At 39.9% G+C, this 16712-nt stretch overlaps 1 protein-coding gene and 1 long non-coding RNA gene across 4 annotated transcripts in view; one reads left to right on the top strand and one right to left on the bottom strand.

Annotated features, from left to right (window-relative positions):
• cacnb1 (calcium channel, voltage-dependent, beta 1 subunit) overlaps nucleotides 1-16712 on the top strand; it is a 99268-nt gene that overhangs the window by 12566 nt on the left and 69990 nt on the right. For all 3 annotated transcript variants that reach the window (XM_062050051.1, XM_062050054.1, XM_062050053.1), the window contains exon 2: nucleotides 496-582. In XM_062050051.1, coding sequence (XP_061906035.1) covers nucleotides 496-582 — 87 coding nt within the window. The remainder of the gene's footprint in view (nucleotides 1-495; nucleotides 583-16712) is intronic.
• Nucleotides 1-16712, bottom strand: part of LOC133651863 (uncharacterized) — a 74863-nt gene that overhangs the window by 16284 nt on the left and 41867 nt on the right. The gene's annotated exons all lie outside the window — the stretch shown is intronic.

The following is a 16712-nucleotide window of genomic DNA, read 5'->3' as shown; positions in this document are numbered from 1 at the left end:
AAACATTGCGACACAGCTACGGTAAACCATTTCAAAAAAGCAAATATGGGACATCTGTATTAAACACTGTGTAAAGTACACAGTGTTTAATACACAGCGGTGTATTCTATACAGCGGTGTATTGAGTTGGGGTATAAACATGCATATTGCGTTTGTCGGCCCGCTTTGTTCTCTCCACAGAGCCGCCAGAACAGGCCGTCTCCCCACAAACGTGATTAGTCGGCATTGCGTAACCATGGCGATGTGGGCGGGGATGGGCCGCTAATGTAATGAGCGGCCTCTGCCCAACCCAGAGACATGCGTTTGGCAGGGGTCCGCCAATGCGATTATAGGGTTACAGGGCAACGTGAAAAATGAGCACTGGCGGTTCACACGCTTGTTGTGTGTGGAATTCTCTCTCGGAAACAATGTAGCATCCATCGTCTATGTCCGGATGAATAACTTTTTCTTGCAATTTGTCCTCCCCTCCTCTTCTCACTTCTCCACCTCCATCAGGGCAAGTACGCTAAGAGGAAGAGCCGCTTCAAGCGCTCCGATGGAAGCACCTCTTCTGACACCACCTCCAACAGCTTCGTCCGCCAGGTAACCACGCTTGTCCTCGACACCTGGTCCCTCGTTCCTAATGAGGAGATCAGAGTACCACATGTTTGCCTGTAGTTGTTTATGGTGCCACATTGTGCCCAAACTATTTCCACTAAGGGCCACAGACTGGCAAATCAAACGATGCAGGGGCCATTTTGGTTGTTTCCACCTTCAACCAGTACATTATGTAGATTTTTCTCAAAGAACTCGAAAATGCAATTTTGGTACAAAAAATGCAGAAGAGCCAAAGCCGAACTGAAATACTAACAGTTAGCATGCTGGCCAGATAGTGTCAAGTAATACAAAATATGAGCAAAATGTACAGTACTATGTTAACATTAGAGATGTCCGGTAATGGCTTTTTTGCCGATATCCGATATTCCGATATTGTCCAACTCTTAATTGACGATTCCGATATCAACCGATACCAATTTATACAGTCGTGGATTTAACACATTATTATGCCTAATTTTGTTGTGATGTCCCGCTGGATGCATTAAACAATGTAGCAAGGTTTTCCAAAATAAATCAACTCAAGTTATGGAAAAAAATGCCAACATGGCACTGCCATATTTATTATTGAAGTCACAAAGTGCATTAATTTTTTTAACATGCCTCAAAACAGCAGCTTGGAATTTGGGACATGCTCTCCCTGAGAGAGCATGATTAGGTTGAGGTGGGCGGGGTTTTGGGGGGTAGGGGGTAGCGGGGGGTGTATATTGTAGCGTCCCGGAAGAGTTACTGCTGCAATGGGTGCAGGGTATTTGTTCTGTTTTGTTTATGTTGTGTTACGGTGCGGATGTTCTCCCGAAATGTGTTTGTCATTCTTGTTTGGTGTGGGTTCACAGTGTGGCGCATATTTGTAACAGTGTTAAAGTTGTTTATACGGCCACCCTCAGTGTGACCTGTATGGCTGTTGACCAAGTATGCTTTGCATTCACTTGTGTGTGCGAAAAGCCGTAGATATTATGTGACTGGGACGGCACGCAAAGGCAGTGCCTTTAAGGTTTATTGGCGCTCTGTACTTCTTCCTACGTCCGTGTACCACTCCGTACAACGGCGTTTGAAAAAGTCATAAATTTTACTTTTTGAAACCGATACAGATAATTTCCGATATTACATTTTAAAGCATTTATCGGCCGATATTATCGGCAGTCCGATATTATCGGACATCTCTAGTTAACACGTTAAAAAAGCATGCTTATAGTTAGTAAAATACCAACATATCTGACACTGAGGTGTATATACCTGTTAAATTAGCTAAAAACTCTAGCATGCTAATGTTAGCATGCTGAAATGCTAACTGTAACATGCGTTAAGGGGCTTTATGTTACTCTGAAATGTGTACCTGTTTATAATTCTAGCCTGTTAACGTTAGCATGCATCAAGTACCAAAATATGGCCGAGGTGTATACTTACAAAATTAGCTTAAAAAGCTAGCATGCTAACAGGTATCATTCGTCGAGTAAATATTTGACGCTGAGGTGTTTACCTACAAATTTTGCCAAAAAGCTAACATGCTAATATTTCAATGCTAACGATTGTGCCGCAGGCCGTTAAAAAATTAGCTACGGGCCGCCCCCGGGCTTCACAATAGGCACCGTTGTTCTAGACCAAGGGTCCTCATTATGGCAAATATGAACATTCATTTGGCCCGACAAATCAGAATCAGAATAGTTTTTATTGCCATTGTTTGAGAACGGGTTCACAAACTAGGAATTTTTCTTGGTGCAATCTTGCAACATAAAACACATAACACAGAATAGGAAATAAAATGAGCTGTAACTGAGCTATCAGATCTCGTTGTTCATGTGTCTGATGGCCGAGGGGAAAAAACTGTTCAGGTGGCGGGAGGTGTGGGTCTGGATGGACCGTAGTCTCCTGTCTGAGAACACAACATAATTCTTGAAACAAGGCAAAAAAAAATCTAAAAACACGAGTGGCACTGGCTGGACAGATCAATAATCCCTGAGGATGCTTCAACTAAGGTTCAAATCCCAGCCATGTAACATGTACCATTATTATTGTTTTTATTCAAATGTCTTTTTATATATGATTACAATTATGTTTGTATAATGTTTATATTTTGGCTCTTCAGTGTTTGCTGGGAAAAATGTAATCAAGGACCATTTGCTAGGCTGAGTGACTTGGAATTTGCTTTACTCCTCAACCAAATGACCTAAGACCTCAGACTGGATGGCTCTAGACCTGTTTTAAACTTCTATTATAGGCTGATTTACCTGGATCTTGCTGCGGACTTGGACTAGATGACCTTAGACTGGCTTTTGACTTAGATCAAATGAATGACTTAAGACCATGACTAAATGATCGTATATTTTGTTTAGACCTGGTAGCCCGAAATCACGTTGAATTGACCTGTAACTTAGGTTTGCTTTAGATTTACAGATTTACTTGAACTGCATGATTTAAAACTGGCTTGAGGCTTGTACCAACGTTTATCCACTTTTTACTTTACATTAGACCTGGACCAAATTACCCTGGACTAAATGACTTGGAATTGGATTTATGATAAAACCATTTTTTAAAATAATTTAAAGACTGTTAAACCTATTCAAACTGAATTAGTCTGGTATTTTTGCCTTGCTTTAGACTGGGACTAAATTACTTCAAACTTAAGTTGTCGTAAGCCTGGATTGGATGACTTTCAAACTTGTTTAACCAGCATCTTGCTTTCGATTTGAATCAAATGACCAAAATTACTTAAGACCTACACACGAGGATTCAAAATGCTTGGAACAGATCACATTAGACTATCTTTAGATGCAATAGACATTACTTTAGGTCTTTAGATTTGCTCTTAGGTTAGATCTTAAAATTGACTTTAGACTCAGTCCAAATTACTTTTATTTTGCTTTAGGTATCAACTAAAGTACTTGAGACATGACCGAATGACTCCAGACAAAATCTTAACTTTGGACCAAGTCATTATGACTTTAGACTTCAATCAATTGAGTTCATCATGTTTTCTTAAAAAAGAATTACAAAATTCTTACGTGCAGACAAAGTTTTTTGAGTACGAGATGTTTCCTACTTGCTGACAGTTTCAACTGACACTTCAGCCTTTATCAGTCTTACTTAAAAAAAACTTGATCTGTCTGCACACAAGAATCTTGTACCTATTGTTTACTTTCAGTAAATCAGTCGTCGTTTCCTTTAGACGTGGACCAAACACCTTGGAACTTGGTTGGACTTTGACCAGACATTCTTTGGACTAATTTATTGAGATCTCAATACAAGCTAAAAACTTGGACCAAATGGCGTTCAAATGGGTTTAAACGGATTTATTACTAAACCTAATGACGTAGGAAGAAGGACTTGCTTTTTGCCGTTTCCAAAAATAACTTTCTTCAGGCTTATGATTGTCCAAAAGGTCCTTAGACTTAAATGTTATGGTGCTACCTGTTTCTTTAGCATGCACTTTAAGTTAAAGATAAAAGTTAAAGTACCAATGATTGTCACACACACACTAAGTGTGGTGAAATTTGTCCTCTGCATTTGACCCATCCCCTTGTTCACCCCCTGGGAGGTGAGGGGAGCAGTGGGCAGCAGCGGTGCCTCGCCCAGGACTCATTTTTGGTGATTTAACCCCCAATTCCAACCCTTTATGCTGAGTGCCAAGCAAGGAGGTAATGGGTCCCATTTTTTTATAGTCTTTGGTATGACTCGGTTTGAACTCACGACCTACCGATCTCAGGGCGGACACTCTACCCACTAGGCCACTGAGTAGGTACAATACAGCCCTTAAACAGATTTAGTTGGAGCAGAGATCTAAAAAGAATCTATATATACAGACATTTAAAGGCCTACTGAAACCCACTACTACCGACCACGCAGTCTGATAGTTTATATATCAATGATGAAATCTTAACATTGCAACACATGCCAATACGGCCGGGTTAACTTATAAAGTGCAATTTTAAATTTCCCGCTAAACTTCCGGTTGAAAACGTCTTTGGATGATGACGTATGCGCGTGACGTAGCCAGTGAAACAGAAGTATCGGTACCCCATTGAAAACAATACAAAATAGCTCTGTTTTCATCTCATAATTCCACAGTATTCTGGACATCTGCGTTGGTGAATCTTTTGCTATTTGTTTAATGAACAATGGAGACTGCAAAGAAGAAAGTTGTAGGTGGGATCGGTGTATTAGCGGCTGGTTGTAGCAACACAACCAGGAGGACTTACTTGGATAGCAGACGCGCTAGCCGACGCTAGCCGACGCTAGCCGCCGACCGCACGGATGATCGGGTGAAGTCCTTCGTCGCTCCGTCGATCGCTGGAACGCAGGTGAGCACGGGTGTTGATGAGCAGATGAGGGCTGGCTGGCGTAGGTGGAGCGCTAATGTTTTTATCATAGCTCTGTGAGGTCCGGTTGCTAAGTTAGCTTCAATGGCGTCGTTAGCAACAGCATTGTTAAGCTTTGCCAGGCTGAGAATTATTAACCGTGTAGTTACATGTCCATGGTTTAATAGTATTGTTGATCTTCTGTCTATCCTTCCAGTCAGGGATTTATTTATTTTGTTTCTATCTGCATTTGAGCCAGATGCTATCATGTTAGCTCAGTAGCTAAAGAGCTTCGCCGATGTATTGTCGTGGAGATAAAAGTCACTGTGAATGTGTCCATTTCGCGTTCTCGACTCATTTTCAAGAGGATATAGTATCCGAGGTGGTTTAAAATACAAATCCGTGATCCACAATAGAAAAAGGAGAGAGTGTGGAATCCAATGAGCCAGCTTGTACCTAAGTTACGGTCAGAGCGAAAAAAGATATGTCTTGCACTGCATTCTAGTCCGTCACTCTAACGTTCCTCATCCACGAATCTTTCATCCTGGCTCAAATTAATGGGGTAATCGTCGCTTTCTTGGTCGGAATCGCTCTAGCTGCATTGAAAACAATAGGAAAATATGAGGAGGTGAACAACTGACTACGTCACGCTACTTCCGGTAGGGGCAAAGCTTTTTTTTATCAGAGACCAAAAGTTGCAAACTTTATCGTCGTTGTTCTATACTAAATCCTTTCAGCAAAAATATGGCAATATCGCGAAATGATCAAGTATGACACATAGAATGGATCTGCTATCCCCGTTTAAATAAAACCATTTCATTTCAGTAGGCCTTTAACTACCTATTGATGTCTATATAACCTTAAACAGGCCAATAATAATCGAACAGAAGTATATTTTCCCCGATGTTGAGTGAAGTGCTGGTAGGTTTTGTACACGTGACCTATTTCTTTTTGCCTCAAAGCGAGGCCTTGTATAGATAGGCTTTACAGTCTTACGCCCACCTACGCACCAGCAAAAACACACACACATAGATAGCTCCACAATCAACCGTCGGTGGAGCTGGCTGGCTGATACACCGGGCCTGGTTTCCATGGCAACCGGGCCACTGAATCTCCCTGTGTGCACAGCCACAGTGGGATGGAGATGCGAGGGGGGGAGACGGCGCTTAGATGGCTTTCTGTTTGTGCGCGTGGGCGTCGACGCGGCCTACTGTGTGTGTGTTTGCGTAGCCTTGTTCCGCGCGTCAAGTTCAACAAAAACACACCCACAAAACACACACAACACCTGCTGCTGATTGGTTGAACCAGGTAATATGTGTTGCTCTCTCTTGGGTTTTCTTCTACACCACTATTTATTCGATCAAAGACTAAATTGTCACCAGATCATTCGGAGTAGTTCAGTTTCTTGGTCAAGGAATTTGGACAGTACGTCTGAGCTCCTGTCAGTGGTGACATATGAATCCCAGCAGAGCCCCGCTTGCTGCTGACTCTGGCCAACTGGTGGATCTCCATTCCTTCACCCTCGCTTGTCATCAGCTACAGGCGGCCTCAGAGGTTGCCCTCTGGTGGACACATAGTACCCTGATTACCCTTAACATCAACACTTTAACAACCCTTCTTTAACTACTGACTTTTGCAGTTAAAGGATTAGACATCAGTTACACCAAATGACTTATAGCCGAACTGCACTTTTTATTTGGCATTTTGCTTATTATTCACAATCCTCATGTAAAACAAGAACACACATTCTTTTTTTAATGCAATCTAACTCGTAAAATTACGAGGTGGCTAACAAAGCAGCTAATGGGAGTACACTATTTCGCCTATAACGCACTCTAAAAAACATCCAAAAACCGCCAACAATACTCCATTTACATGTCGTAACCTGAATATTTATCAAGTATTATAGTGATATTGTTATTGTAAGCGCTCACGCCAAATAACTACTTTTTCTACTACCGTAATCTCAGAGCTAACTAGTTTATGCAGCTATTGACATACTGAGCTGCTGCATCGCCTCTGAGCTGGTGAAAGTTAATTCTAGATTATAAATCATAACTCTCACTTGTACAGTCGAAGGTTTGTGGGCATAAACCGGGAAGTTGGTCAACTTTGACTTGCAATTTACATCCAGAGATGGCGAGAAATATGCGAAAATACACTCTTTTTTTTCACCTGCATGACGATTATGATGAATTCTTCATATAAACTGGAAGATATAAACATCCCATCAGTCGGCATCCCACTGAGAGCAGACATTGTACAGTGAGTGATTGGTTTATTGTGTTTGTAGTTTGTATATATATTCTTTAGCATTTAGCAATAGTTCTACTTGATAGATCTGCGTATCAGTCAGCTTCTAAAACTTGCAGCTCATCCTCCTTATATTCAGGTTAAAAAGTAGAGATTTTGCATCATCATTTGTCCCAAAATAGTTGTTGTTGGCTCTCATGAAGTCTGCCATGAGTAGTAGTAGTTGTTATTGTTGAAGGAAATAGTGAATGTTGGGATGCGTCTGTGAAATTAATACTCTGCCGTATGCTTAAAATGAGCAAAATATGTACACTAAATATTATGTTACTGTGAATGTGCATATGCATAAATCATTGATGGATGTTTTTTTAGAGTACTTTGTCGGCGGAATAGAGTGCATCCCATTACCTAAATTGTTAGCTGTCTTTTATTAGCATTTATTAGCAAAAAAAAGAAAAACATATGTGTGCTTGTCTTAAATATGGATTGTAAACGATAAGCAAAATTCCTTCCAAAAAAGTGCATTTCCCCTTAAAGACTTCTAACACATGATAAGACTAGATTTCAATGACTTAGGACTTACTTTAAATGACTTAGAACTTGAGTTGTGCCGATTTACAGACGGTCAATATGTCTTTAGATCTGTTTTAGAATCGCTCCTTTTGACCAGATGCAGACAACAATGAGTCACTTTAATTTGGACTTGAACTTGATTTAGGTTTAGATCTTTAGGTGGAGATAAAATGACTGGACTCTGGACTAAATGCTTAAAGACTTGATTAGACAAGGATCAAATGACTATACACTGGCTTTAAATTGCATCAAATCATTTGGAACCTTGGAGGTGCGTTTAAACATCGACTAAAGCAGTGGTCCCCAACCACCGGGTTGCGGCCCGGTACCGGTCCGTGAATCGATTGGTACCGGGCCGCACAAGAAATAAAAAAATAAATAAAAAAATAAAACATTAATTTTTTTATTTTTTATTAAATCAACATAAAAAACACAAGATACACTTACAATTAGTGCACCAACCCAAAAAAACTCCCTCCCCCATTTACACTCATTCACACTCATTCGCACAAAAGGGTTGTTTCTTTCTGTTATCAATATTTCTGGTTTCTACATTATATATCAATATAGATCAATACAGTCTGCAGGGATACAGTCCGTAAGCACACATGATTGTATTTCTTTATGACAAAAAAATAAAATAAAATAAAAAATTATTCCAAAAACTAAATTAATATTAAAAAATACCACCCCCCTCCACCCTATCCCCGGTCCTTGGGGCAAATTTTCAAGCATTGACCGGTCCGCAGTTACAAAAAGGTTGGGGACCACTGGACTAAAGGACTCTCGCCGTGCTGTAGACTGGGACTAAATGGCTTTAGATTGCCTGGACCTAATACCTTGTTGACCAAATGACTTGAAACTTTCTTTTAATTGGACCTGAACTTAAGCTTGGTTTAGATTTGAACTAAGTGACTTTAGACCTGCTTTTGATTACTTAAGATTAGATCTTGACTTGGGACAAAACCTGGCAGGACTTAATGTTATAATTTAGAGTTTGGTGTTGTAGTCATGACTTAAGGCCTTTGAAAGCCTTCAGTCCCGTGTGTACCCAAGCAAGTCCAACCACTGAGATGTATGTCTCCTAGTTTGCTGATTGTATGTCCTTTTAGTTCTGGACAGGATCAGTCCGGAAGAGCAAGAAAACGAGGCAAAGGGAGGGGGGTTTCCCTGGGCACTGCCCCGTTCCACGTCAGCTGGGGCATTGGGTGGCTGACGGCCGCATACCAAGCCTCCTCCTTGGCCTCAGCGCGCTCACGTCCCCGTTCCTGCCGGACCCAGGCTAAATATATTTCCCCACTTTGCAAATGTAGCACAAGTCCTGCAACCCGAGCCCCCTCCCACCAGCTCCGGTTCCCTTCCTTTACACAAGGTTCACGTTCCTTTGGGTTGTGGAGGTGATGGGTGGGAGGGCGGGGGTGCGCGTCAAAGGGGTTGGAGGTTAAGAGAGCGTCTCCGGTTTTTCTCTCACACACACACACACACACACACACACACACACACACACACACACACACACACACACACACACACACACACACACACACACACACACACACACACACAATCGGCGCACTCTTTTCTGAAGCTCTGTGCACATGCATGCACTTGTCAAGCTTCCACACACACACTAGTCATCACTTCACACACACACTCACACAGCATTGTCTGTGCCCCCCCCCTCCCTACACCCACTGCCACCCTCCCACCCCCTGGGTTCGCTGTGGTGAGGCGAGTGTGGCAAAGGACGCATGGAGAGGACTGAGCGGATTCAGCGGCCCGTCGTGGTAAGAAGACTTAAGAACTTTGTAGACTCGTATAGCCGGCCTGTGTTTGGACTAACGCCGTGTTTGTCCTGCAAAGACCTCGGCCGGCGGGGTCGAGACGTAACCGGAAAAGTATGAATTTTCCGCCTGTGCGTGTCCGGATAGCGCCATATCTGTGGGTCGGCGGGCTGGCTTTGTGATTCCATTTTGGGTCGGCCGCAGCTGCTGGGAAGGCGCTGTGTTTTTAATATAGACCTCCAGTCCCACCGGTTGCCTCTGCTGCTATGTGCACTGGCTAAGCGGGCCCTTTTTAAATGGGGATAGTTTACACTGTAGTCAATCTGGATCTTCATTCTGGAGTTTTTGTTGCGGAGGGACGCTCCAGGACTTGTTAGACAGATTAATAAGAGTAGCAAAACCCAGTCAACAAGTCCATGGAAAGTTTGCAACTGAAGACTGTTTTTATTATAACTTATTTGGATTCTTCATGTTATTTTCTGGAATCAATATGGACAGAGCTTTAGTTTATTCTAGTGAAGCAAGTCCCCTTGAAACATAGCTAAATCAAATCAGCTTTTGTAAAACTGCTTATTACAATGGAACCTTGATTTACAAACTTAATTGGTTCTTGAACAGGGTTCGTAAATACAAAAGAAACAATGTACACATAAATAAGCATTGACAAAAGCCCATATTTTAGTATAGGTTTGTACACTTTGAACGCAATAAAAAGTGCTATCCAGAACTGTATATCAAATAAACATAACAAGGAGGTGATGGATCAACTTTCTATTAACAAGGCAAAATAACAACAACAAGCTGCTGTCCTCTGTATACGCTGCTCTGCCAACATGCGCAGACACACAGAAGTACCTTTGGTGCCCTCACAAACGATCAGAAATCACACAAATCCTTAACTTTAACAACCATATTGCCACAAATAATAAAGCATTTAAATAGTAAAAGCTGAAGAGAAAACAGCAGACGGAGGAGGAGAAGTTAGAGTGCGAGGGAAAAGGGCTGAGTGTGTGCGCTTGGAAGAGACGCCGCTGAACGAGAGGTAGCTCTTCTCCTCCGCTGTAAAATAAGTCTGCTTTGGCTTTATTTCCCCATAAAAGTATGTTCTCATCACAATTAAAATTGCTGTGGTACAAAGCCTGCTTTGTCGATTCTTCCATTTCAAGCGCCATAAATCTATTCCTAGAAAATAGTCTTTTTTTTTTTTTTTTTTAACACTACAGAGATTCCCTCCTTCTTTCCATGCTGGTTTGTTGTCATATTGAGTCAGCAAAATGGACAAAACTTGAAAAAACACAGAAAAGGCACACATGCTGAAGCATTGAGTAGTGAATAGTAGTGTACTGCGCAGCAAGTGGAGTGGAGGGCTCCGCCTCCCCAAAAATGCTGTACCCTGCTTTTTGTCAAATTAATTAATTAATGAAGCAATCGTTAAAAAGAAACATAGTTTGCACACGGAGGCCTATTTGGCTAGATCTAAAATATTGCAAATAGTGTTTAGTAAATCGAGGTTTAACTCTATTTGTATCTGCATTTAAAACAAATATATTTTGTTTTTTTGGTTTATTAAGAAGGGGATATCACAGGAATCCATGACTGACTGACATGTCAAGAGAACTCCACTACCCCAGATGTTGATGTCAGGGCTATGACATGGCCGCCGGCTGTGATCTTACGACTTGAACTTTTCATACTTCAGATGTTCGGATGATAGAGAAATTACAGTGTTATTTTTATTTCTATTGCTATTTTTCTCTGGGTGTTTCGTTGAAGCAGCGTAGCCTATATGTTAGCATTTAGCTGATGTGTGGACAGGAAGTTTAAAAAAAAAATATTGAGTAGTGGTTTGCTTTAGATTTGGGCCAAACAAGATCAGTCTTGGACTAAATTATCTCAGACATGGCCTCCAATTAATATGGAGTTATCTTTAGAATTACTTTTTCCTTTGATCACATTGTTTGAGCCTTAAAGAATGTGATCAAAGAGACTGAAAGAACATTTAGTCAATAATCAAAGAGACTGAAAGAACATTTAGTCAATGCCTTGAACTTTAAATGTTCTTTGAGTTTATTTGAACCTGGTCTAAATGATGTTTGACTTGTCTCACCGGTACTAGTTTCCATTAAACTTGGCCCATAGGCCTTAGACTTGGACTTAATAGCTTTAGGTTCAAACTGAGTTTCCGTTACTTGGACTAACTGACTTAGGATCTGCTTTATACTCACACTACAAGCCTGGAGACATGGATTCAATGATGTTGGGTCTTGTCCAAATGTTTTTTGATTTTCTTTTTATTTGGACATAGTGACTTACTATAAAACTGTAAGATTGAATTTTGCCTTCAATCTTGGATTTAGGTATGTTAGACTAGGACTAGATGACTTTCGATTTCGGCTCAATGTTTTGTTTTACTTGCTGTAGACTTGGACCAATTAACTTGAGCTCAATTCGAAAATCCCTCCTCTGCCATTGTTTTTGCCCTCCCTCCTTGGATTTGCGCGTTCATGTCAAACAAGAGACTTTTGAATCATCCATCAGGTGGGGAGGAAGGGCAAAGTACTTCCCTCGAAGTGAAGTGAGATTGCAGACCTCCCTACACTGTTTAGTGCGGGGAGAAAAATGGCACACCAGAAACCCAGAGAAGTGTACAAATGTAAGTAATAAGCGTAATTCATTGATTTTCATAATAAAAACACTTGTGGTTTTACTCAGACTTCAAACCTTTGCTACTGCATGCAAATATTGTCTTCAAACACAAATACACAATGAAACACTTTACATATCGCAAGCTGATGTGCCAGAACATGCATATTTTGCCAAAAACGTTGTCTTCTAAACGGTCTTCTTAATAAAGACAGGTGAAAGAAAATAACAGCACAGCACAATCAAAGCCAAACATCTTGAAAGTAAACAAACAATTTGTCGCATCTGCCTTACGTCACTGCTGGGAAACGGCAAGCGTTGATGACGTAGCGAGACCCGGGCGACGTCCATACGCATAGGGGTGCATTCGCAATACTTTGCCATGGCACTAGATGCTAAAGCCAAAAGGGAGGGTCAAGTAGAAGAGGGGAGGGGGAGGAGGAGGACTGAGAATTCGAATTGAGCCTCACTGTAAGATTGAATTACATTACACTTGGAGCAAATGCTTTTGGACTTGGATATGTTAGACAAGGACTTAAGGTTTTCAGGCCTAAACTGGATGGTTTGTTTTACTTGCTGTAGACGTGGACCAAATGACTTGCGTAAGACTGTAAGACCAAAAACATTGAGACTTGGTATTGAATTACATTACACTTGGACCAAATGCCTTCAGACTTGGACTAAAGGTTTTTGCGACTTGCTTTAACCTCGGACGAGATGAGACTGTAAAACCAAAAACCTTGAGAATTGGACTCAATTATGTTAGACTTGGGACTAATGTATTTTTGTCCTGCTTTTTTTGACCAAAATTAATTAATGTAAAACTGTAGAATAGGGCTGTGAATCTTTGGGTGTACCACGATTCGATTCAATATCGATTCTTGGGGTCACGATTCGATTCAAAATCGATTTATTTTTTTTCAATTCAGCACGATTCTCGATTCAAAAATGATTTTTTCCCGATTCAAAAGGATTCTCTATTCATTCAATACATAGGATTTCAGCAGGATCTACCCCAGTCTGCTGACATGCAAGCAGAGTAGTAGATTTTTGTAAAAAGCTTTTATAATTGTAAAGGACAATGTTTTATCAACTGATTGCAATAATGTAAATTTGTTTTAACTATTAAATGAACCAAAAATATGACTTATTTTATCTTTGTGAAAATATTGGACACAGTGTGTTGTCAAGCTTATGAGATGCGATGCAAGTGTAAGACACTGTGATACTATTGTTCTTTTTTTTATTTTTTTTTATAAATGTCTAATGATAATGTCAATGAGGGATTTTTAATCACTGCTTTGTTGAAATTGTTACTAATATTGATACTGTTGTTGATAATATTCATTTTTGTTCCACTACTTTTGGTTTTTTCTGTGTCGTGTTTGTGTCTCCTCTCAATTGCTCTGTTTATTGCAGTTCTGAGTGTTGCTGGGTCGGGTTTGGTTTTGGAATTGGATTGCATTGTTATGGTATTGCTGTGTATTGTTTTGTTGGATTGATTAATTAAAAAAAAAAAAAAACATTAAAAAAAAAAAATTACAAATAAAAAATAAATAAATGTTTTTTTAAAAATGAGAATCGATTCTGAATCACACGACGTGAGAATTGCGATTCAAATTCGAATCGATTTTTTCCCACAACCCTACTGTAGAACTAAAAACTTTCAGACGAAATAATCTTGGTATTGAATTACATTACACTTCAAGCAAATGCCTTTAGACTTAGACTGAGGTATGTTAGATTAGGACTAAGTGATTTAAGGCCTAAAATGACTGCTTTGTTTTACTTGCTTTAGACTTTGACCAAATGACTAACTGTAAGACTGTAAGCCAAAAACATTGAGACTTGGTATTGAACTACATTACACTTGTACCAAATGCCTTTAGACTTGGACTAAATGTTTTTGCGACTTACTTTGAACTCAGACAAGATAAGACTGTAAAACTAAAAACCTTGAGACTTCGACTTAATTATGTTATATTTGGACCCAATGTTTTTTTGTTTTTTTAATCTTACTTTACCTTTGAACCAAATTAATTATTGTAAAACTGTAGGACTAAACCCTTTTAGAAGATATATCCTCAGACTTGGTATTGAATTACATAACACTTGGACCAAATGCCTTGAGACCTAGACTACATGTTTTTGTGACTTTCTTTCAAATGGGACCAGATGAAACGGTAAAACCGAAAACCAAAAACGTTTAGCCTTTGACTAAATTACTTGGACAGTTAGCCTCAAGATTTTGACATATGAAATTACTGTAAGACTATATTACCAAAAACCTTGGGATTTGGACTGAATTTCATTAGTTTCATAGTTTATTTTGTCCTGCTTAACATTTGGACCCAATCAATTATATAAAACTGTAGGCCTAAAAATCTTCAGACGAAATAACCTTAGACTTTAACCATACACATTGAGGACTGAATGAGTGACTAAGACTGTAAAACCAAATACTTTAGATGTAAACTTAAATGCTTTGACTTTGATGTTGATTGAGTTGACGAGGTACCAGTTGATTCAAAGAGGTCCAATTACTAGACTTTATATCCTGAGTTGGCTGATCTCCATTCCCTTACCTTGAAAGCCTTGGCTTGTCCTTTCATTAGTTGGAAAAAACGAGAATAGTAAGACTGGGTTTGTTTCTTGGCGGGACAAACCAAATGATCCAATGCATTGTCATAAACTGTGGATGGATTTGGGACGGTTTGGTGGTCTGTCTATCCATGCGCTAAATTAGTCAGATTTCTTAAATAGTTCTGCTCTAAATAAGCATTCTACAACCCATGGAAACACCTTAATCCGATCGTGTTTGGTTTTTGAAAAGTCGGACTAACACACCTGGATTATGCGATTGGAAACCAGACCTCGAGTGGGTGTGTGCGGCCGGAGAGGACTCTTCGTATCACGCATGCGCCAGTCTTAACGCGTGGGACACAACCCAGAAGCAGATACCATTCAATAAAAATGTAGCAACAATTGTAATGAAGAGGATACTTTTTATTTGCTTCACACATTAGAAGAACAGAGCATTTTGAAGCGCATCGATGGTAGAAAAAAACAATTCCGCCGGTCTCTTTGCTTCGGACTTGCATCTGCCCCGATACATTCTTGGTAGTAGCGTCATGTTCGTAGCGCAATCCAAAATAATTTCTTGATACTGTCTGCTATTTAACATCAACATAGCCATTAGAGACGTAATATTTGTAATCTGTGCCAATATTACAGCAGACATCACTTAAAAGAAGTTGTAAGGATCTGTAGATGGCTGGTGTGACGTCACAGGGCAACCGGAAAAGGAATTCATTTAACCCAGCTAAACGGAAATAAGCGCCTCCCCCCCCCAGTGTACGGGAGGCACAAAGTGTATGACCAATAGTCGCGTTAGAGAAAGTGCATGGACACTTGGCAACGTAGTGAGTGCAACCAGAACATAATCACATTGTGTAAATAATCTCAATACTTGGACTGAAGATAAAGATCTTATGATTGGATCCTATAAACCAGAGCGCTTGTGGCTCTGAAGACTATCTTGGACATGTTACTTAAGAAGATAACTTGCAAGAAAATGGTTCATATGTTCCAAGTCGTGTAAGCCAACCTTCTAAAGTGCTTCACTTTGTGTTCAAGCAAGAACTGCTATCCTGGTTGTGAAGCGATGCTTTTTCTACCCTCATAAGTCAAATCACTTGTCTGTTTGCTGCCACACCAATTTTTGCTTAGCTTAGGGTGTCCAAAATGCGGCCTGGGTGCCATTTTTGACCTACAGCTAATTTTTCTAAGGCCCGCAGCACATTTTAAAAATACTATTTAAAAAAAAAACAACCATAAAAAGTGGGATAAAAATTCCACAAAAATAAACACAAAGCTGCCATGCCGGAAGATTTTTACTTTCAAACTGGCATTGCTCAAAAAATAATAAAACCTTATAATTGACGAACATTCATAAAAGTTTGTATTTACTGAGATCCCCAAGTTTTCATTTTCCTCCTCCTCCATAGTATGTTTAATATTTACATTAACTGTCATGATCTGTGGTCTGGATTATGTTTTTGTTTTTTTTTGTTAGTTTTGTTAGTTACTACTATGATTACAATGATATTTTTTATCATCACAAAATCTTTTTTCCTTTAAAAAAAATTTATATTATGTTTATAAACTCAGGAGATGCATCCCTGGACACATGAGGACTTTATGGACACATGAGGACTTTAAATATGACCAATGTATGATCCTGTAACTACTTGGTATCGGATCGATACCTACATTTGTGGTATCATCCAAAACTAAAGTATCCAAACAACAGAAGAAGTGATTATTACATTTTAACAGAAGTGTAGATAGAACATGTTGAAACAGAAAATAACCAAATATTAACAGTAAATGAACAAGTGGATTAATAGTTCCTGTTTGCGCTCCCTTGTTTGCTTAGTTACCATGGCGACTTATTAGTTTCACCTGCCTCTGGTGTTCGGGACACGCACTTGCTCTAATCAAGAAGACCATTATTTAAGCCTGTCTTTGCCAGTCAGTCGTCCTGGCGTCATTGCTTAGTTCATGCTGC

This window comes from Entelurus aequoreus, linkage group LG06, assembly GCF_033978785.1.
Source record: "Entelurus aequoreus isolate RoL-2023_Sb linkage group LG06, RoL_Eaeq_v1.1, whole genome shotgun sequence".
NCBI classification, from domain to species: domain Eukaryota; kingdom Metazoa; phylum Chordata; class Actinopteri; order Syngnathiformes; family Syngnathidae; genus Entelurus; species Entelurus aequoreus.
This window is presented reverse-complemented; position numbering and strand designations above follow the sequence as displayed.